The sequence below is a fragment of the Pimephales promelas genome, chromosome 7 (genome assembly GCF_988280905.1).
Source record: "Pimephales promelas chromosome 7, fPimPro1.hap1.1, whole genome shotgun sequence".
NCBI lineage: Eukaryota > Metazoa > Chordata > Actinopteri > Cypriniformes > Leuciscidae > Pimephales > Pimephales promelas.
Genome location: NC_142775.1, coordinates 906,362 through 929,736, shown reverse-complemented (window position 1 = coordinate 929,736; position 23,375 = coordinate 906,362). Strand labels below are relative to the sequence as shown.

Here is a 23,375-nt window from a genome sequence, read left to right as displayed (position 1 = left end):
GATAACAGCTACTTTTCCTGAAGACTAGTTTTTAATTAATTTTAATTTAAATTCATCTTAATATTATAAAAATGAATTATCCCGATGGTTTCCTAGAAGCATTTATCAGCCAAAAAGCAACTGAATTGAAACTGAAACTGACTGACGTCAGCGCGGAATAGTTTGGGACAGCGAGAGTCACGTGAACGCGCGCTCCCGTCCAGTTGGTGGCTGCTGTGTTTACCAAACATCATTGAACCTCAGAAGAAAAGGAGAAGAGTGTTTCTGGAGGTTCAATGGCGTGCCATCGCTTGTTTTTGTGTGTAATCTGTGTTTTAAACGTGACAGTGTCATGGGGTCAGATCTACTCTGCGCTCTATGATGAGAAAACATCTCATCTGTTCCTGAAAGAGGGATTTCAACCGGACTCTGTCGCTGTCGCCAACTTCAGCAACGACATCAACAAAACTGGGTGAGAACACACACACACTTCGCCAACGACATCAACAAAACTGGGTGAGAACACACACACACACACTTCACCAACGACATCAACACCACTGGGTGAGAATACCTTCACTAACACATCAACAACACTGGATGAGACAGTGAATGAACGAACATGTCACGAATACATTTACAAACACGTTATAAACACAGAGTAAATCGTATAGTAGGCTAACGTTATATGGGGTAATTTGCGAATGTGATCCAGGACTGCGACAGTTGTTGATTTTGGACTAGAGTAAAATTTAAAGGAATATCAAAAGCCACATCTATCATGTTGTTTAGCATTCATCAGATCTGCGATGTCTTGTGAACATAAAGTCAATGAGTGTATTGATCTACAGAGTGCAGGAGTACAGATCGGTTGTTTAAAGAGTAATAAACCCTGAAAAATTAACTTTTTTTAGTTAATGATCTGTAAGAAATGAGCTTCATTTAATTTTATATGGCACAAATAAACAACACAACAGAAGTTGACCACTGTACGTTACAAGGGAGAAGTCCAGGAAACATGAAATAAGGAACAAAATAAACCATCACATAATAAAACCATAACGTTTTGAGATTTAGTGAAATACCTCAAGATAAAACTTTAAAGGGGTAGTTCACCCAAAAATGAAAATTCTGTCATTATTTACTCACCCTCATGTTGTTCCAACCCCGTAAGACCTTCGTTCATCTTCGGGACACAAATTAAGATATTTAAGATATTAAGATCGCTCCTGCATACTAGTCCATAGGCTTCTTGAGGGACTGGCTCTTGCTGGCATCGAAAAGTCATTAAAGACATCGTTAAAATAGTCCAAGTGACTACAGGGGCTCAATCTTAACTTTATCAAACGACGAGAACACTTTTGTGCGCAAAAAAACAACAACAAAAATAACGACTTTATTTCAACTATTCACTTCCTTCTCCATGGGCCTGTAGTCAGTTAACGTAGTGTGATTGTGTAGAGCTACGTCACACGTAGGCTCACTATTGGCCGATTACGCTATTAAACTAATAACCTGACTCGCGCAGAGGAAAAAAAAAAAACCAATAGTTGAAATAAAGTCGTTATTTTTGTTGTGTTTTTGCACACAAAAGTGTTCTCGTCGTTTGATAAAGTTAAGATTGAGCCCCTGTAGTCACTTGGACTATTTTAACGATGTCTTTAATGACTTTTCGATGCCAGCAAGAGTCATTCCCCCAAGAAGCCTATGGACTAGTATGCAGGAGCGATCTTAATATCTTAAATATCTTAATTTGTGTTGCGAAGATGAACGAAGGTCTTACAGGGTTGGAACAACATGAGGGTGAGTAAATACTGACAGAATTTGCATTTTTGGGTGAACTAACCCTTTAACTTAAAGCTACACGGTGTGGGATTTTCTCTCATCTAACGGTGAAATTGCATGACTGCAGTACCATCTGAATATTACTGTCTAGCCCCTCCCATCCCGAGGGCGTTTTTTAAACTCCCACAATGACGTATTTTTTCAAATCTGCCGGCAGTGTCGAGTAATCTCCCTCTCGCACTCGTCACGGTGCCCCTTAGTGTAAAACCGCGAAAGGCAAAGATTAAATTTCTAGCTATGTCCCTCTTTGGCTAATGTATTTTCAAGATGGATGCGTTGAGTATTTGTATTCGCTCGTATGTATTCTAAATGTCAGATTCTATGCTTACGAGAATACTTGATAGTTGGTAGAAGTGATTACACATTAATGAGCACACATAATTTTTAAAGATATATAATTTTTTTTTTTTTTTTGCTAAGAATCATTAAAAAAAATGACACAGTGTAGCTTTAAACATTAAACTCCTGTAAGTCGGTCAGGGATCTCGGGGATAAGGGGAGGCTAGGACCGACCACTGCGAAAGCACGATCCCCTCTCCACTTACATCATGAATATGGCTGGGATGGATTACAACTGCTGGTGGACTGTAGGAACCTAACGGGCACGTTCAAAGGTCAAAGTTCTGAAGATAGGTAAGAGGGTGCATGACCATTTAAGGATTTGAAAACAAACAACAACATTTTAAAATCAATGATGACGCTCTGGCAATCAGTTAAGAGACATTAAAATAAGAGTATGTTCATGTTTGCGAACCCCAGTTAGGAATCTGGATTAGCGTTTTGAGTCATTTGAAGCCTTGTAATGGAAAACTGGAAATGCAAAGGAGGGCCTGAACACAATAGCCTTTAAATGTAAAGAATTTGAGGACATCCAGGATTTGATGTTGTTTAAGCAAGCAAATAGGGTTTCTAGGGCTTTTGTGTCTGTGCGTTTGAAAGGCAGATTTGAGTATTGTCTGCGTACGAGTGAAAAGACACTCCGTGCCTCCTAAAGACTGACCCTAGCGGTGACATGTTTTGTCAAAACAGAGCAGGGGCCAACATGGAGCCTTGTGGAACACCACAGTAGGAGGAGCTACGACGAATCAAGCCTCCGGTGATCCTCCGGTGAACATTGATCTGTGTTGTACTACTTTCATGTTATCACTGTGAAGCTGCTTTGATACAATCTGTATTGTGAAAAGCGCTATATAAATAAATGTGACTTGACTTGACTATCCACGCCCCTAGCTCACTAGCTCTGTCCTTAGCTCACTATCCACGCCCCTTGCATGAGCTGGTGCTGCAGAGGGAGGAGGTTTTATGCTTTGTGAGACTAAAGGCCAATTTATACTTCTGCGTCGAGGGTACGCCGTAGTGCACGGCGTTGGCTACGCACGTAGGCGACGCCGTTGTGAGCATTTATACTTCTGCGTTCAGGTCTTGGTTGCTCTGCAGTACTGCTCCGAAACGCTAGTTGGCGGCGGAGGGTTTTAATGTTCCACTGTGTTTAGATTCCTCACGGCTAGGTTACTACAAGCAATATCGACTGAAAGAGAGTGGATCATGTTGGAGTTGGAGCTTATTGAGGTGGAAAAACAGTTCACTTTAGTGAAATTACTAAAACTGAAAGGCAGAAATGACAGAAGACGTCGGAGGAGATGGTACGTGTGGAAATCATAGACAGTGGTGGAAATGCGTGAGAAGGTACGTGCGGAAATGCGTAGGAGGAAATGCGATGCTACCAAGCCGACCAATCACCGATCTTGCGGTCCGCGTCGCCGCGACGTGTAGTTACATTTTTGAAGAGGTGCGCGTCAGGCGACGGCGAAGGGTACGCGGTATGGGACGCGTCTGTGCGTATGCTACGCCGTCCCTACTGCGCGCACCCTACGCAGAAGTATAAATTGGCCTTAATGGCGCATTTCCACTGCTGGTACGGCTCAGTATGGTTCGGCACGGCATGGTTCAGCTCGCTTTGCTTTTCCACAGTGCGGTACGACTCGGCTCAGCACGGCACGGTTCAGCTCGCTTTAGCTCGGTTTGCTTTTCCATTGCAGTTAGTAGCGCTTCAAAGCGTATGGGATTATAGTCTGACCGTTATAGCTTCGGCAAGCAAGTAGATTTAAAACTGGTGCTATTTAAATCTAGCGGGTTTGATGTCTCGCAAATACTACGATGCTGATCGTGACGATTCTGTCTGACCAATCAGTGATCTGCAGTGTGTTCACGTCACATTTTAGTATCGGTACGCTTGGAACCTCAACAGGGGTACCATTTAAAGCGAGCCGTATCGTACCATGCAGCGGAAAAGCACCATAATATTAAACATTTTTTGAATCTCTAAAATGACTGAATATAAGTTGTGAACGATAACATGTGAACGGTTCGTGCGCTGTCTCAGCATGTTTCTAATATTGCCAGTGGGAGGAGTCAGGCTTTGTCCGGGGGTTGAGTTAGCCTTTAATGCTGCGTTCACACCAAAACACGAATAGGGCTTCTCGCGCGAGTGGTTTTATTTGGTGATTTTTGTGTTTGACGCCCAAGTTGAAAAACTAAACTTTGGTGTGAATTCGCGCCACGTTAACCAATCAGGAGCCTGCTTGCTGCTGTCACGTGGTAAAGTATCTGGATGCTGGATGCCTCAATAAATTATTTTGTAATAATTAATAATCACTAAAGCAAATATTTTATCACAGAAAAACTCGATTGTAACTTGAATATATGAAACATTATTATTCTAATGTTAAGACAACCAACATACTTTAGTGCATAAAAATCTCCACTCGACGCAAATAAAGAGCCTGGCGGTGCGCCGCGTGAGCTGATGCTAGCAAAGACGAGTTTAGCACAACACCCAGCCTTGCTCTTCAGGTGACCCTGAGCAGCGTTTGATTTTCCCAATGAACTCAAATCTAAACCCTGGTATGGCGTAGTCCCTTAATAAAACAGCACAGGACTTTGATTCGGTCCCTATAGGCATTCTGTCTGAGCTGCGGGATTTAAAGAGAAATAAATCCTCAAGGGGTTATTTCTCGCAAGACAAGAAATTAGGACAAAAGTATTGTAGTTTTCCTATACTATAATGTAAATATTGTAGTTTTCCTATACTATAATGTAAAATATACTTTTGAATGATTTATTTTCATTTATAGGCTATGTGGATTTTACGTCACAGGAATAATTCTATAAATCATTATTATAATATGATTGTTTGGCATCCTAAAACACCAGTGATAATGTAATGTAGACCGAGACTCTATATATCAGAACTAAAGATGTTCATTGCCCAATGTTAATGGTTGATACTTTAATAATGTAGGACCGTAGAGGCTAATAGGTATGCTTTATATAATATATACACACACACATACTGTATAGGGGAGAGCACTTTGGACTTTCTCAGTTTGTGTAAATCTACGTATAGGGTTCAGAGTATTTATTTTCTTCCATATTAATTTCTCACATATCTAGTCCAATTATGTGGTTCTGTTTTATTAATACAGTGTATACTTTTTTTCCTGATATACCCTGATAGAATGAAAGTGAACTGTGACAACATGCCCTGTAGGTGGTGCTCATTATAACATGATTCATAACATTATATGACAGATTAAAATGTTAACTGATCTAATCAAAAATAATAATAATAATGGCATTTTTTAATAATAATAATAAAAAATGGAGTATACCACAGCAGAAAACAGTCATACAGCAGATCAAAACATCAGAATAATGAAGAACTTCTGAACATTGACTCTGTCTTTTTCTAATGTTTAATAGAATAGAATAGTTCTAATAGGGGCTCATTGTAACGAGTGTGACAACATGCCCCACCCGAGGAACTGATTTAAACCCGGTGAGTGTTTCTGCTGTTAGATCAGCATTAAACAACTATATCACTATATCAGCTGTTAAATTCAATTAATATCAAATTTGTATCATTTTAAATAAACACAAAGAATAGAGATGGAAATATACTTTTGCAGTGGTTAAATAAATGTTCTGTGATATCTTCCAAAAATTTCTGAATTTTGGTTCAGTTTTTCCTCCATATGGTGTTGATATGGTAAATGCCGTGAGTTTCGTCATGCCGGCGTGTGTTTAAGTATTTATAACAAGTGTGTGATGACTAGCCCCGCGTTACATTGTGCCCAGATCTGTTCACAACATATACTCAACATCATATTAAAAAGGAGTAGAATAATATACTGTATTACTGAATAACAACAGTACGAGCACTGGAGATGGTTTGTGTTTTATCTGTGAGCGTGCACGTGTTGGACCAAAGGGGACTGTGGGAAATCTCAGAAGAGGAAACATGTCCACACTTCCTCTAAACAGACGGATTCTCGGAAAACCGACTTAAGATATCTCTGAACATTTCCTGTTAGCAGAAACCTTAACACTGAAACTAACCAACAAATTCATAACATTTTTTTTTAAACATAGTTATTTTTAGGCTTTGATTGAATCTGTACAATTAAACACTCGATACAACTGAAACACTGAACAGAACCCAAACAGAAAGGAGAAACTGAAAATAAGAGAAGAATAGAGTAATAGAGGCATCGCTGGTCTTGAAGATCCGCAGTCAGCAGAGGGAATGCTGGGTAATGATCCTCAACTACCTGTGGGGAAAACAGAAATAATGGATAAATGGTGATTTGGTTTCAAATTTTTGCTCAAAAGCCTGGTTATAGTGTTTAAGCAATCAAGAAAAAGTGTAATATAGCATCATTATCAGTCAAATGTGAGTGTTGAAGGACTGGTTTCTGTGGACACTCACTCTTTCTGAGACAGCAGCAGGTCAAGGCGATGATGATGGCGATGGCTATGATCCCCCCTATTATACTGCCGATGATGAGCGGTTCCATGCTCTCACTGATGGACAAATCATGAACGATATCAAGCAACATGTCATCAAAGCTGCTCTTTTATCACTTCATTAAAACACTTAATGCGGCTCTCACAAAAGGCGTTTTTAAACATTTTAAATTGATAACGATTGTTTTGCTCATCAGATCACAGCAATTGTTGTCATTTGAGAAACAGATTTTTTACATTTGAGCAGAATTATTGCGCTTTTTTTCACCTATAAGCACAAAACCATCTCTTATCATCAGACACGCACCAACGATGTGACACTTTAACACGATTATTAGGACACCTTTATTTAAGGCTGTTTTTTGATGAATTATTGTATTGTATTATTTTTATATTTCAAGGGCTTGGAGCCAGAAGGGCGTAAGTGGCTTTTAACAAACTTTACAGGAGAGACAAAACAAAATTTTGACCATGCTTCAATCACCTGTATTATTAACCTTAAACCATAAACATTGCAACCACAGGCATACTTACATGAAATGAGTATTTAAGTAAAAAAATTATGGCATTTTAACACACTGAACATGTTTAAAAAAACAAAAAGTCAGATACGCCTTTTTGTTGCTTTATTCAATACAGTTTGATCTCAGATAGGTATTTTGGCACCATTGGATAGAGCTCATCGAGACCTTTATTTTGATATAAAGAACTCATACACTAACGCCCCTCTGGCTCCAAGACCTCGATTTGTGCTATGGGTTTTCGAAAAGGCGAAAAAAAAATAGAATATGGTGCATAAGTTCATTTATTTCAGTAATTCAACTTAAAAGGTGAAACTAATATATTATATAGACTCATTACATGTAAAGTGAGATATTCCAGGCCTTTATTTGATATAATTGTGATGATTATGGATTACAGATATGAAAACGCCAAATTCAAAATCAGAATATTGTGAAAAGATTTTCATATCTGTAATTCATAATCATCAAAATTATAACAAATAAAGGCCTGAAATATCTCACTTTGCATGTGAAGAGTCTATATAGTATTTTAGTTTCACCTTTTAAGTTGAAAATGAACTTTTGCAGGATATTCAAATTTTTCGAGTTTCACCTGTAAATAAAACTAATATTATTAAGAGAATATATAGGCTATTTATCATATGAATTGATCAAGGAAAAAAAGTTCCAAAAGTTCTAGATAACACTAATGTATTTCTATTGACACGACAGCAAAAAGATGTGCATCATCGTCTCACAGAGGTTTAGTTGCTCGCCAGACAATCTGTTCTTTTAAAGGGTTAATTCACCCCAAAATGAAATATTAGTCCTTATTTCTTCACCCTCGTGTCTTTCCAAACCTGTAACTCTTTCGTCAGGGACGTGCACAGACATTTTGAGGGACAGCGGCTCAAGTGAACAAAACAAACAAAAAAAGTGTATATATATATATATATATATATATATATATATATATATATATATATATATATATATATATATATATATATATATATATATATCTTACATAACACAACTCTGACTTTTTAAAAATGTATTAAAAAAGTTAATTAATTTTATCTTCCTCGATCGCGCAATTGTTTCGGTTTCAAAAGACGTCTACAAAATAATCAGTTCACAGTGGACTCCTTAGTATTCGGTTTATAGAGCAGCAAAGGAAAGCATGCCACAATGTGCATGTTTTCTATACTAGGCTACTAGTTTCAATCAAGTATATATTTGATACACCTGATGGTGACATGGACTTAGTTTCACATTTGAGGGAGGACAGTATCATCTTCATCAAATAAAACCTTCAAAACCCGCATTTAAATGGAGTTTGTTTTAAACCTACTATCCTGTTTGCATCTGTAGATTTCGCAAATTTAGATTTCTAAATTTCAGGGGGAATAACTCTTGATGTTTGTAAGTCATTAACTTTAATAATCAGAATTTTATGCCATAAAAACGTCCGGATTTTCAATACAAGGTCATAAATTACAGTTAGCCACGTGTTAAATTGATTTGCTAATTCATTCATTTTCGCAATATCATTTTTCTCGATTAAACGATATTAATTTCGAGTCAATATCATCAATTTTCGATATCAATATCGAGTTCAATAAATGTTCGATAATGTTTAGTGCCAAAAGCGGAACGAAACTCATTTGAACCGCGCGCGCCTCACGGACCGTTTATCCGCTCGGCTCAAAGTCCAAACGCGAGCGCACGAGAGCAGACGCGTTTACTCTGATCGCCGCTTCAGAACTCCTGACCTGATATTTAGATACTCTATTCAATAAACATATTCGTTTGACAGGGAAGCTGTGCACAAACAGAAATATATAAATTATTTTTCAAAAATACAAAAAGCACCCCAGATAAAGGGCACTTTCTCTCCAGGAATAAAAAGGGCAGGTGCTCAAGCCCCCTTTGATATCTATGTGTGCACGTGCCTGTCTTTCGTTCACCTTTAGAGCACAAGATATTCTGGATGAAGTCAGACAGGTTTCCGTTGACAGTACGCAACTACTACTTCAGAAATTTCATAAAGGCATTGTAAAACTAATCCGCATGAAAGGTTTGAAGAGACTCAATTACCTCACATGATGAACGGATTTAATTTAGGCTTTTATTCCCAAATAAATCAATAAGTGACCCAAAAATAAAAGTTGTTTTTGTTGAAGATTAACTCGCCCAGTTCATAGTAACTGGTGTGTAACACACACACATTAGACGGAGAGACTTACAGCGTGAGGTTGTGGTGATCTGCTGAACCTGGACAAGCTGGAGAAGAGGATCTGCTGATGATGCTTTTCACTTTTAGCCTTGTTGAAGTTGTCGTCTCAGTCCCGTTCTCAAAACACCAGCGCTGTTTTGTAGCTGTTGTTGCACTAAACGGAGATGTGGGTGTTTTCCCACTGACTCTTAAAACAGACGTGTTGAAAACAACAATGTTTTATTTCTGAACACATCTATGTGTCTAGATAAGGACAACACATTTTGTTACTTTTAACCCAACCAGCTCTTAAAGGGATACTCCCTGTTTTTTGGAAATAGGCTCATTTTACAACTCCCCCAGAGTTAAAGAGTCGAGTTTTATCGTTTTTGAATCCATTCAGCCGATTTTCTGATATTTGGACGAATATCAGTAACCAGACAGTTTCTGGTCTCAAAGTATACATAGTATATATTTTTTCCTTCTATGGGAGTCAATGGGACTAGAAACTGTCTGGTTACTGATATTCTTCTAAATATCAGAAAATTGGCTGAATGGATTCGAAAATGTTAAAACTCAGGGGGAGTTGTAAAATGAGCCTATTTCCAAAAAACGGGGAGTATCCCTTTAAGATGTCCTCTGTAAGGCTGGTGAGTATCCGCGTGTCCCCTGTGTGGCCAGTGCGAGCCAGGGCTTGATCGGGCCAATAGCCTCCTAAACCCCTGGAGCACCGAGCCCAAAACACACTGCGTTCCCCCGGCAGGTGCTCAACACACTCTCTGGAGCAACCTCACACACACCCATCGTTTTATCAGAGAACTATTCAGAAGAAAATCCCTGTAAACTAGCGGGGTCTCGAAATGAACGTGACACAAGCAACGTTTGTTGGCATTTTTGTTGTTTGCTAAAAGATTTAAATCCCAAGCATCAATGTTTTACCACGTTTACAATAAGAAGTGATGCATTAAGCATAAGGAATTAACTCAATATTGCACACAGAAATAAAGTAGTATTTACTGTTAAATCACAAAATGATTTATTCATTCGTGTCTGATTCTGTTATTTGTAGTCACACGACAGTTTTTAAATCACAATTAGAAAGAAGGATCATTGCCCCCAAATATACGCCGTGAGCAGCTTTAGCACTCTCTCCCATCACAGTTATATACTCAGTCGGAGAAACCAAGGGCGCTCTCGAAAAACCAGAGTTGCTTTATTTTATGACAGATGAAGAGCTAAACCTGGACATCAGACGGTTCGGTCTAAAGAGACGAGATGCCCTGATAGAACAGCTGCTCGCTTTAGCCCAGACAGTGGACATGCTGCGAAGTTTGAACTGCAGAACGAGTCTCTGGCTGCTGTAATGTTTATTTGGTCCTAAACATGCATGACATGAAGAATTGCATCATTTCTCAGTGTAGATGATAGTAAAAGTAAAATGGCTTTGTGTTGATGTGTGTGTGTGTGTGTGTCAGGTGGGCGTATCTGGAGGTCAGCACCAGTGCGGTCTATAATGACTCTCTGCAGGCGTATGCAGCCGGACTCGTGGAGGCTTCCGTCACCTCACAGGTACACATGATCCAGAATCAACAACGAACAACAGGTCAAAGCTCCGCCAGAGCTCCTAGCTTACTAGCATTACTGTGTGATTAAAGGTGCATTGCGCAACTTTTCATGTTAAAAATAGCCGTTTTCTAACCCATACATGCTTAAACAATCGCCTGATGGGCTGAATGAGCCCTTCTTTGATCACTGCGATCGCCTCTATAACCCTGTACAGTGAAATATATAAGAGGGATTCGGGCTCGAATCTGAGACTGGGCGTGACGTCATGCGCGTTCACGCTCGCCTGGCTATGTCTGGCAGGTTCGTGTAGCTATTCGCCGCCGTTCTCCGTATCAGAGAAGACAACTCGAGCGACACAACTCTAGTCAGCTTTCCACAAAAGTAAACGATGGATTCAAAGGGGCTGTTTACACCTGGTCACTTCATGTGTCTTCTGTGATCGGATAGCTATTCGATCGTGAAAAGACCAGGGTGTAAATGCCCTCCGAAACGCATTCGAGACGGATTTGAATTCGATCGCTCAAACCACTTGAGGACGTGGTCTGTGCCGTATTCCAGACGAAACTGGACAAGTTGCATCTGGTTGTTGAAACCAAGCTATATGTCATGATATTTTAGTCATATATGACGACGCGCATCACCTGAGCAGCTGAGCTGAGCCCCTTCATCAAGCGCCGCAATCTATCGCAAATCAAAGTGAATTAGTGAAAGTAAGTCGCAGACGCTTAACACTACCATCTTCATTAAAAGTAAAGAAATGAAATGATCTTACCAGTTCTGTTGCCGATCTCTCTTATTGCTGTCTTTGCTGATTTTGAAATTAGCCGATGATTAATAAAATCCAGCTCATATCTGTTGCTTTCGGTGACGTGCACTTCATTAAATCTGTATATGGCGCGGAAAGAGACCGGCTTGTAGCTCATTACAAACCCCAATGCAAACTCCACGTGACAGAAAATAAAACTTCTGTCTGTCCAGTGCCATGCGTCGGAATAAGACGAGAGCAGGGACGTGCACAGGGGGGTTGCTCAGGTTGCCCGGGCAACTGCCCATATGCCCTTCTCCACTCAGGTTGCCCTTCCGAGGAAAAAAAAAATCGTACAATGGATGTAGAATTTCACGTAGGCCTAGACAAAAAAATTATATAAAAATCGCAAAGCCTCATTCACTTCCATTCGGGCACTGAAAGGGAAAGTCAAACTGTTTACGTGGCTGCAGTGCCGCACGCGACCATAGACTGCACGCGACCGGTGTGTATGGTAAGGCACCGCAAATTACTCAGGCCGCGCCTCCATCTCGTGTCGCGCGCTAATTAATGTGTACGAAGTCCATGACAAAATGAAGCGAAACTATCCTTCTCGTCACGAAAAGAGGAAGAAGAAAAACATGAGAGTGAATTGCGGGAACAGCAGTCAGGTAAACTTGTGTTCTCTCCTCTCTAGTTTGATGTCAGCAAAGTTTGAAGGTTTTTGGTCTTTTCTGGGCAGGCAGTGCATCTCTTGCATCACTTTTTGCCTGACAAAAGTGAGAGTAAAATACCATTATTTTTTACGTTTTGTTTTTTATAAACGACAAAGTGCAACAACAGTGTTTGTTTACTACAGCTCGGAAAACATAACCGCGTCGCGTGTGTTGCGTTCATATGCGCGTGCACGAAATGAAACTCGCATTTTTCAAGCAGAAATGTGGAGACCAGAAATACTGTACAATACGTGAATGATGGCACTCCCAATCAAAATACACATTATAAAGACACTGATTATCTAGTCTCAGTGTAGTTAAAAACTCTAAACAACTGCACTAATTATGCAAGATAGAAACCAATGTATTGGCAATTTGACATTGATTGACTATTGATTTATAGGCTATATTGAATTTAAAATGATGATTAGCTGGACATTCTGGTCAATATGAATGCAAATCCCTCAGTAAATAACAATAAATCAAGATTTGCTTCAACATGCATAAAAAAATAAATAAATAAAAATCATACTGATTCCAAAAAATACCCAGGCTGTAGTGAATCAAAATTAATCCCAAAAGCCAAAGTTCAGGGTTGTACTTTATTATTTTCTTCTTATTTATGTTTACGTTAATATTCACTTGTTATCTTAACATTCTATAAAAATGCTTTATTCAGTAAATATTATTTGTTTGAACCTCATTCTGTTCTATATTGTTGTACTTATTCTTTGACTGTTTTGTTTAAAGGAGGGAGGATTGTTATTGGGCGGTATTGAGTGGCAATGGCAAATGGTTTACATGGCTCACGGCATCACAGATCAGGTAGAGGGCCCCATAGCAGAATTTTGCTTAGGGCCCCAGGGGGAGGTCAGGATTGGCAAAAAAGGATTGTATTTTTTCCCGAAATCTAAGCGTTTTTTATTTTTTCGAGTTTTTCCATTCAATCCAGATTATTTCTTTTCAAATAAATAAATAAATAATAATAATAAAAAAAACAATAAACAACAATATGAGGAACTCTTTTGCTCATTTGTCTCATCTCTGACATTTTGCAATCTTTATAAAAAATAATAAGACCATAAGATGAGGCATTGCGTTTGGACATAAACACGGCCAGATAAGGCAATTTGGAAGGTGACAAATTCAACTGAATATATTCCTTCATATAGCCCGTGAGGGAGGGGGGGGGGGGGGTGCCCTTTTTTCAGGTCAGAGCAACTGCCCCTCAAAATTCCTGTGCACGTCCCTGGACGAGAGTCAACATCGGGAAGCTTTCAACAAACGGAGAGATCTCCGGTCGTCTCTAGGGCTCAAACGGGTCATAGCCTATACAAAGTGATAACTGAACGTGTTTCCATAATAATTCAATCATAAGTGGATACAGTAAGCACAGGGAGATAGATGGAAACAAAAACCGAAGTTTTCTACTACCCCCGTTTCCCCCTCTCACACAAGTGTGTAATTTACTCGAATGCCTTTCCTTTCATATATTTTAAATGACTTGCAGATTTATTACTGTATTACCTCATTATGACTGTAACAAAAGATGTGTGCCGCACAGTGTGCGGCTGATGCTCCTTAGTTATGAACAGCTCGTGCAAACGTGCGTATGTGTGTGTGTGTTCCTCCATGAACGCGCACAGCTCTGGTTGCAGTTTCGCTTGTCGCCAGAGGGGGCGTAGTTCTGCAAAAACTCAGAGACTTGCGTTTAGCTCCTTTAAGATGCCAGCAAATAATCTCTTGCAAAGTCATTTTAATTTCACATGCATTTATTTTGGTGCTTTAGGACACTTTAGTTGTAGGACATTTAGGACACAACTTGTCTGTCACATATAAGAACTTCAAAAAAGGTGCATAAACAGCTTCTCTAGAGAGATCAGAAACCCAGTGTCCAGTTCATGAGTCCCTGAGTGTGAGTGCACTAGTGTATGAACTGAAGCGTTGATCTTCTGTCTGCCACAGCTGATCTCCCAGCACTGGATGAACACACTGAAGGGTTACTGTGAGCCGTCCTCTCGTGACGTCAGCTACTGTCAGCGGCTCAAAGACTACATCAGCACTAACCTGCAGTGGCTCAATCAGCAGATGGACACGCATGCGGACCAACCGTACTGGCATCAGGTGAGTGAAGTAGAGTGAGTGACATCACTGCATACCCTCTATTAGAGCTGAGCGTTTCTCCCCGTGTGAACACCTTTAATGACATCTATTACCTCGATCACCTACTCACAGCAGTGTGTAAGACTCAATACTGATTGGTCTTCCAACTTGCATTCATTTGCATACTGAAGAGTGATTGGTTGTGCTTTCATCAGTGTCACATGACATTGGCAAAGCATGTCTCTTGCACAAGTGAAGCCTTGTCGTCTCTCAGGTCCTCTTCTGGTTCATGGCCTGTTCTCTCTCAGGTCCTCTTCTGGTTCATGGGCCTGTTCTCTCTCAGGTCCTCTTCTGGTTCATGGCCTGTTCTCTCTCAGGTCCTCTTCTGGTTCATGGCCTGTTCTCTCTCAGGTCCTCTTCTGGTTCATGGCCTGTTCTCTCTCAGGTCCTCTTCTGGTTCATGGCCTGTTCTCTCTCAGGTCCTCTTCTGGTTCATGGCCTGTTCTCTCTCAGGTCCTCTTCTGGTTCATGGCCTGTCCTCTCTCAGGTCCTCTTCTTCTGGTTCATGGCCTGTCCTCTCTCAGGTCCTCTTCTGGTTCATGGCCTGTTCTCTCTCAGGTCCTCTTCTTCTGGTTCATGGCCTGTCCTCTCTCAGGTCCTCTTCTGGTTCATGGCCTGTTCTCTCTCAGGTCCTCTTCTGGTTCATGGCCTGTTCTCTCTCAGGTCCTCTTCTGGTTCATGGGCCTGTTCTCTCTCAGGTCCTCTTCTGGTTCATGGCCTGTTCTCTCTCAGGTCCTCTTCTGGTTCATGGCCTGTTCTCTCTCAGGTCCTCTTCTGGTTCATGGCCTGTTCTCTCTCAGGTCCTCTTCTGGTTCATGGCCTGTTCTCTCTCAGGTCCTCTTCTGGTTCATGGCCTGTCCTCTCTCAGGTCCTCTTCTTCTGGTTCATGGCCTGTCCTCTCTCAGGTCCTCTTCTGGTTCATGGCCTGTTCTCTCTCAGGTCCTCTTCTTCTGGTTCATGGCCTGTCCTCTCTCAGGTCCTCTTCTGGTTCATGGCCTGTTCTCTCTCAGGTCCTCTTCTGGTTCATGGCCTGTTCTCTCTCAGGTCCTCTTCTGGTTCATGGGCCTGTTCTCTCTCAGGTCCTCTTCTGGTTCATGGCCTGTTCTCTCTCAGGTCCTCTTCTGGTTCATGGCCTGTTCTCTCTCAGGTCCTCTTCTGGTTCATGGCCTGTTCTCTCTCAGGTCCTCTTCTGGTTCATGGCCTGTCCTCTCTCAGGTCCTCTTCTTCTGGTTCATGGCCTGTCCTCTCTCAGGTCCTCTTCTGGTTCATGGCCTGTTCTCTCTCAGGTCCTCTTCTTCTGGTTCATGGCCTGTCCTCTCTCAGGTCCTCTTCTGGTTCATGGCCTGTTCTCTCTCAGGTCCTCTTCCTCTGGTTCATGGCCTGTCCTCTCTCAGGTCCTCTTCTGGTTCATGGCCTGTCCTCTCTCAGGTCCTCTTCTGGTTCATGGCCTGTCCTCTCTCAGGTCCTCTTCTGGTTCATGGCCTGTTCTCTCTCAGGTCCTCTTCTGGTTCATGGCCTGTTCTCTCTCAGGTCCTCTTCTTCTGGTTCATGGCCTGTCCTCTCTCAGGTCCTCTTCTGGTTCATGGGCCTGTTCTCTCTCAGGTCCTCCTCTGGTTCATGGCCTGTTCTCTCTCAGGTCCTCTTCTGGTTCATGGGCCTGTTCTCTCTCAGGTCCTCCTCTGGTTCATGGCTTGTTCTCTTTCAGGTCCGCCTGTCTCTGCTGCAGCTGCAGGGATTGGAAGATGGCTATAACGGGAAGGTGGAGTTTCCCTCCGGAAGCCTCTCCATCAACGCCTTCGGCTTCCTGTGAGTTTAGCCATGATTTTTTCCCTTTAGTCCATGTGCAAAATCTCACTTATTATTATTATTATTATTTATTATTATTATTATTATTAGCGATTGTCCACTCGCTGGCACTATTAAAATCAAAAGACATGAGAATGGTAATAACTATGCAACCGTTAGTCCGATCGACTTGGAAATTGGCATGCCGTTTCTATATCCGAGCTGCCATGATTGTTTATGCCTGATTGTTTTCTGATTCATCTCAAAAAACATGTCTGCCATCGACCAATGAATTATTGTGAAACGTTAAAAAACTTTAAATCCACATATTTCCTATGGTAAATTTGCTGTATTGGCTGTAAATGTTTATCGCATCTATGATGTAAGTGTTTTTCATGCTTGCTAAATAAAACAATCTTAAAATAATCTTTAAAAATAAAACATATCTTTTTCACGCATGTGCTTAAAGTCCTTAACCGCTTGAACCCCGATAATTGCTGCTCACAGCTATATTTATTATTATTATTATTATCAGCCTGTTCCAGATGGGAGGAGACCTGGAGGACCTGGAGTCTGCACTCAACAGATCCAGCCGGACTCGGGCTGTGGGCTCCGGCTCCTGCTCCGCTCTCATCAAAGTGCTTCCGGGCCGCCAGGACATGCTGGTGTCACATGACACGTGGAACACCTACCAGTCCATGCTGCGGATCCTGAAGAGATACAGCTTCGAGTACCGCACATCTCCCACAGGCGAGAAAAACAGACACATGCACTTCTGTTTGAATCCAATATTATTCTACTATGTAAAAAATCCTTCAGCTGTGGTTTCTAGAAATGTACTGTATAAAATATGGTAGCAAAATTTTAGGTTTTACAGACTTAACTTAAATTTACAGTATAAAAACGTATTTCATTATATAATGTTAATTTAGTGAAATATTGAAGTTATCTTTTTTTGTACCATTGTAATATGCTGACAACCACCAATCACAGTGGAGATGAGTCACATGATCAATCAAAGCGCATCACACAGCTTTTCCACAAGCTGAGGAAGTTAATAGTAATAAACAGAAGCTGCACAGTGTCAGTCACACACCACTAAACACCATCATGGTCTCACACATGAAATTTTAAAATGCAATAAACATTCATTTAACAAACCCTTATGTACATAACTGATTAGAAAAAACAAAGTAAAACGTTATTTCAACAAATGTGAAGTGTCACGCAGGGAATTGTTGGGATGTCAATTTATGGTTTTTATGGTTAATATTTTTTTACAGTGTGTATAATATGTAATGCTGCTCCACTGTTCCTGCAGGAAAGATGACTATTCCCGGGAAAACTCAGGTGTTTTCCTCCTATCCTGGCAGTATTTTCTCAGGCGATGACTTTTATTTGCTCAGCAGTGGTTTGGTGAGACTCGTTAAAACTATTATCTTGTTTATTTCTTATTACACAGCTCTGTGGAATACTTGATTCTGATTGGGCAATCACACATCCAGCGGTGTGAAACCGTATCTCTTAAATGCTGAAGCTTTGCGTTTAAAGAGCTAATAACATATTTCATCTCAGATTAATATTCCGTGTCTATCCGTGTAATAAGCGGATAATCTACATCCAGCCGGTTGTTATCTCAGAATAAACCCCTTCATGTGTGTGTGTGTGTGTGTGTTATCTCAGAAAAAACCCCTCAGGCTGATGAAGTCCTGATCCTGATCACTCTGTCTGGGTTATTCTGAGATAAACGGTTGGATGTGAAATATCCGTGTGTTTTCCCTCAGGTAACTCTGGAAACCACGATTGGCAACAGTAACGCTGAGCGTTGGAGGTTTGTGCGACCCCGCGGCGCAGTCATGGAGTGGCTGAGGAACATCGTGGCCAACCGGCTGGCGGAGAGCGGCGCGGCGTGGGCCGACATCTTCAGCCAATACAACAGCGGAACGTGAGACTCTCAGCGCATCTTAGTAAATGAGCACGTTTGAATGAAAGCCGTGATCAAACTACATTGTGATGGCCAGGTACAACAACCAGTGGATGGTGGTCGACTACAAGCTGTTTGTGCCGGGAAAGGGATTCACACAACTAGGCCTCTTCACCGTCCTGGAGCAGATCCCGTAAGCATCCGCGTTCTCTTAAAGTCACAGTACTGAGCGAGATTGCATCAAATATATGGAATTACCATCTGGAATTAAGACTGAACGTCTGATGAGACGCCACACTGCCAGTCAAAATCAGCTGTTTTCTATGTGAATATATATATATATATATATATAGGAAAGTGTAATTTATTCCTGTGATCAAAGCTGAATTTATGGAATCTTTTGTAACATTATAAATGTCTTTACTGTCACTTTTTATCCATTTAATTAATCCATTATCCATTAAATTAATTTTTATTTATTTACTATTTAAATGGTAATGTATCAAGGTTTCCACAGAAATCTGAACACTGATAATAATCATAAATGTTTCTTGATCATCATATTAGAGTGATTTCTGAAGGATCATGTGACACTGAAGACTGGAGTAATGATGCTGGAAATTACACTTAATAAATTACATTTTACTATATATTCACAGAAAACAGCTGATTTGCATTACAATAATATTTCACTGTTTTTACTGTATTTTTGATGAAATAAATGCAGCGTTGGTGAGCAGAAGAAACTCTTTCAAACATTACAAAATCTGAACTAACTCAAATGAGAAATTCCTGTTTGCATGATTATTGCTTCTTGAATAGTAAAGCTGATTGGTTACAGCAGTAAAAACACCTGCTAACGTGTGTGTTCTGTGTGTGTGTGTGTTTCCTCCAGTGGGATGATCGAAACGGCAGACCGAACAGAAGAGCTGTTTGAGACGGGATACTGGGCCAGCTACAACATCCCGTGAGTAAAGAGACCCGATCAGTCAAACCGGAGTCATTGATCAATCCCTCTTCCCCCATCGATCAACCCCCACTCTACACCTGCTCTACACCTGCTTTACATCCATCTAGACATAGACTGAGTTCCAGCTGCTCATTCCAGTGAATAATAGTGCAGATTTAACTGAAGAAAATTATTGATTTCATTTGTGTCTGGTATTTAATGTTCCTAATACAGAGTGGACAGTGGAGAAGTTTATCCAGTTCACACAGATCACCTTGAGTTCCTGCTAGATATAAACGTGCAATTCTGAAGTTATAAAGTCCAAAGTTCAAGATATAAAAGTCATGATCTCACAGTTCTGACTTTTCTCACTATTGTGAGATTTCTGAGAACAAATTTGAATTGCGAGAGAAAGTTGCAATTACTTTTTTTGTATTCTTTGGCGGATCTTCCGAAGAAAAGCGATTAATAACCATTGCTGGGAAATGTTCTAAAGAAATGGAGAAGAGGTTGTGAAAGTTCAGCAGTGTGTTGATCTCACACTGACCTCATCTGCCACCACATCTGTGTAAAGTCTTCACCCTTGTGACGTAACATGCTCTGGAGAGAGTAAACCGCTGACACGCATGCATTTATATATACAGGGCTGCTAAAGTCAAGTCTGAAGACATAAAAAATAATTATTTAGATTATAGTTAGCTGAGTGTTTTTGTGCTGGTATCATGGCTGGTTTTGAATATATGTGGCTGATATTCATATTTTTCATATTCTATGCAGTCAGTTCACATTGTATTGTTAATTACAGGAGCAGTGTGTAAGTTTTAGCACATTTAGTGGTGAGATTGTGAATTGCACCCGACAGAAGTTATGGTGGCCAACAGGAAGTGATGTCGTCGACTGAGACAGCACAGAGGAGCCAATGAGGTTTCTTTACAAAGATAAATTAAGAAATTGTTTACTTAATTATTCATTCAAATTATGTTATTGTGAATATTATTGTTACTTGTTCATCATTGTGTCAGTGTTTTATTTGCTGACTTTAGTTTCGCGTCTCAACAACAACATAGTGACGGAAAGCGTTTGTCTGTTCAGGGCCACCGTAGAAACATGTCGTGTAATCGGACCTGCGGTGTGTGTAGAGAGAAATGTTCATGCTAAGCTAATAAACGCAAAATGCTTAATTATGCAAGATCTTTATACACAACTGAAAACACAGTTATGTTTATGATATTGCATTTCTGTCAACAGATCCTCTTAAATATTACACACTGCACCTTTAAAAGCTTGTCCACAAAGATGTCCTCAGGTGTTTTTTGAATGTTTCAGGGTCTGCTAACGTTTCAGGATCCGCTGATGTTTCAGGATCCGCTAACGTTTCAGGATCCGCTAACATTTCAGGATCCGCTAATGTTTCATGATCCGCTGACGTTTCAGGATCCGCTAACGTTTCGGGATCTGCTGATGTTTCAGGATCCGCTAATGTTTCAGGATCCGCTAACGTTTCAAGATCTGCTAACATTTCAGGATCCACTGATGTTTCAGGATCCTCTAACGTTTCAGGATCTGCTAACGTTTCAGGATCCGCTAACATTTCAGGATCCGCTAATGTTTCATGATCCGCTGACGTTTCAGGATCCGCTAACATTTCAGGATCCGCTAATGTTTCAGGATCCGCTAACGTTTCAAGATCTGCTAACATTTCAGGATCCACTGATGTTTCAGGACCTGCTAACGTTTCAGGATCCATTAACATTTCAGGATCTGCTGATGTTTCATGATCCGCTAATGTTTCAGGATCTGCTAACGTTTCAGGATCCGCTAATGTTTCAGGATCTTCTAACGTTTCAGGATCTGCTAACGTTTCAGGATCCGCTAACATTTCAGGATCTGCTGATTGTTTCATGATCTGCTAACGTTTCATGATCCGCTAACGTTTCAGGATCTGCTGATGTTTCAGGATCCGCTAATGTTTCAGGATCCGCTAATATTTCATGATCCGCTGAAGTTTCAGGATCCATTAACGTTTCAGGATCCGCTAATGTTTCAGGATCTGCTAATGTTTCATGATCCGCTAATGTTTCAGGATCTGCTAACGTTTCATGATCCGCTAACGTTTTAGGATCCGCTAACATTTCAGGATCTGCTAATTGTTTCATGATCTGCTGATGTTTCATGATCCGCTAATATTTCATGATCTGCTAACGTTTCAGGATCTGCTGATGCTTCATGATCCGCTAATGTTTCAGGATCCGCTAACGTTTCAGGATCCGCTAACGTTTCAGAATCCGCTAATGTTTCAGGATCCGCTAATGTTTCAGGATCCGCTAACGTTTCAGGATCCGCTAACTTTTCAGGATCCGCTAATGTTTCAGGATCCGCTAACGTTTCAGGATCTGCTAACGTTTCAGGTACTTCGAGGCAGTGTTCAACGCCAGCGGAGGGCCGGAGCTGGTCCAGAAGTACGGGTCCTGGTTCTCCTTCAGCCAGAGCCCCAGAGCACAGATCTTCCGCAGGAACCAGACTCTGGTGACCGACATCGAGTCCATGGTGCGTCTGATGAGGTACGGTCTGCTGTAGTCGTCTCCAGAAGCACTTTCAGTAGCCACTCTACACGATACATTTAAGTGAGGGACTCACCAACCAGATTAGATCAACCCTAGTGCTAAACTCATAAACTTCATAGCAGACACATGGCACAAAAGGAAATATACTTTTTAAAGTGTATATGTAAGACACAATATATAGAAGCCCTATAATTACAACCATCATCATCTGAAGTGTCACACAATTCTGAAATTATCGTACATTATGGGATTTTTAAAAAAATATTATTTATCATACAGAGGTCAAGTTCTGGCAACACTGCTGGCTATATACTAGAGGAGGGATGCGACACAGAAGTGGCATGACACTTAAAAACCACAGTAACCAAGTTCTGGGCGGGTACACCACTGAGGTCTCATCTGTGTGTTGAGTTGTCCCATTGCTTCCGGCTTCATCTGGCCTGTGTGTGTGTGTGTTCTGTAGGTATAATAACTATCAGGAAGACCCGTTGTCCCGCTGCGACGCCTGTGACCCGGTCCAGAACGGGGAGAACTCCATCTCTGCCCGATCCGACCTGAACCCTGCCAACGGCTCGTACCCGTTCGGGGCTCTGCAGCAGCGGCCACACGGTGGGACCGACATGAAGGTCAGTGACCATCACTGTTTACTTCCAGAGTTTATAACATTCACATATAAAGCTCAGTTTCCATCCTATCTGATAAATTACAAACCAAATCGTCACTTCCAGGTGCAAAATATCAGTAATAAACTAAGTTTCTGCAATGTGGTTCTTTTTCCCTTCCATCATAGTGAATAATGAGTGTGTTTCAGAGCGTCAGACGAAACACAGTAAACGCTGTCGTGTTCTCTGGCTTTCGGATGCTGGTGTTCGGAAAGTGTGAGACACTTCTGAGGGAATTAAACCCAATCATTCTGATCACACACTTCTACTCCGGCGTTTTAGAAACACCAAACCAACATCAGAGATGCTGCGATGCCATTGGTCCGCTAGTTACTTTAGTTATCCAATCACAGCTGATGCTGAGCCAAAGTCACTTATAATATAATATAATATTTTCCATCATAGTTTATGCACATCTTATGGGATATTTTTTTAGGGCTGCCCTGTCCTCCTGCAGATGTTGAGTGTTGTAACGCCCCTGTCCTCCTGCAGATGTTGAGTGTTGTAACGCCCCTGTCCTCCTGCAGATGACGAGCTTTGGCCTGTTCCAGCGGCTCGAGCTGTTAGCGGTCAGCGGTCCCACATGGGATCAGACGCCTGTGTTCCAGTGGAGCCGCTCGCCATACAGAGACCTCCCGCACGTGGGTCATCCGGACCGCTGGGACTTCAGCCCCGTCCACGTCACATGGTCTACATGATTCTACAGCCCGTGATGATTAATGTAATGACTGGAACCTCAGGAAGAAATCAGCCTCAGCGATTTGACTATAAAAAATTATATTTTGACTAAGAGAAGTGTAATGCAGTCTGAAAGAGATCCTCTGAAATGTTCTCTTTTTGAAATTATAATAAATCAAGACATGATTGTTCTGTTGCCTCATGTAGTCTCAGGCGTGTTACCTTGATTCATGAACTTTGGGGTTCTTGGATTCCACCGTTTGTATTAAAAG

General features: G+C 41.1%; 1 protein-coding gene and 1 long non-coding RNA gene across 3 annotated transcripts; one reads left to right on the top strand and one right to left on the bottom strand.

The window, feature by feature from the left end:
- The first annotated feature begins 166 nt into the window (after window positions 1–166).
- plbd2 (phospholipase B domain containing 2) lies at window positions 167–23,305 on the top strand. 2 transcript variants are annotated; one of them, XM_039665880.2, is made up of 12 exons: window positions 167–451; window positions 10,827–10,920; window positions 14,344–14,502; window positions 16,247–16,347; window positions 16,862–17,076; window positions 17,648–17,742; window positions 18,111–18,271; window positions 18,348–18,443; window positions 19,146–19,217; window positions 21,608–21,760; window positions 22,227–22,389; window positions 22,953–23,305. In XM_039665880.2, the coding sequence occupies exons 1-12, from the start codon at window positions 276–278 to the stop codon at window positions 23,121–23,123; spliced, it is 1,656 nt and encodes a 551-aa protein (XP_039521814.2). In that variant the 5' UTR covers window positions 167–275; the 3' UTR covers window positions 23,124–23,305. The 2 variants fall into 2 exon arrangements, with proteins under 2 accessions (XP_039521814.2, XP_088989711.1); XM_089133585.1 differs by lacking the exon at window positions 167–451 and adding an exon at window positions 492–543.
- On the bottom strand, window positions 5,445–9,534 carry LOC148978159 (uncharacterized). Its single transcript, XR_016169376.1, has 3 exons — window positions 9,383–9,534; window positions 6,593–6,687; window positions 5,445–6,434 (listed from the first exon to the last, which is right to left on the bottom strand). It is a non-coding gene; the product is annotated as an uncharacterized LOC148978159 (long non-coding RNA).
- Window positions 23,306–23,375: the final 70 nt, after the last annotated feature.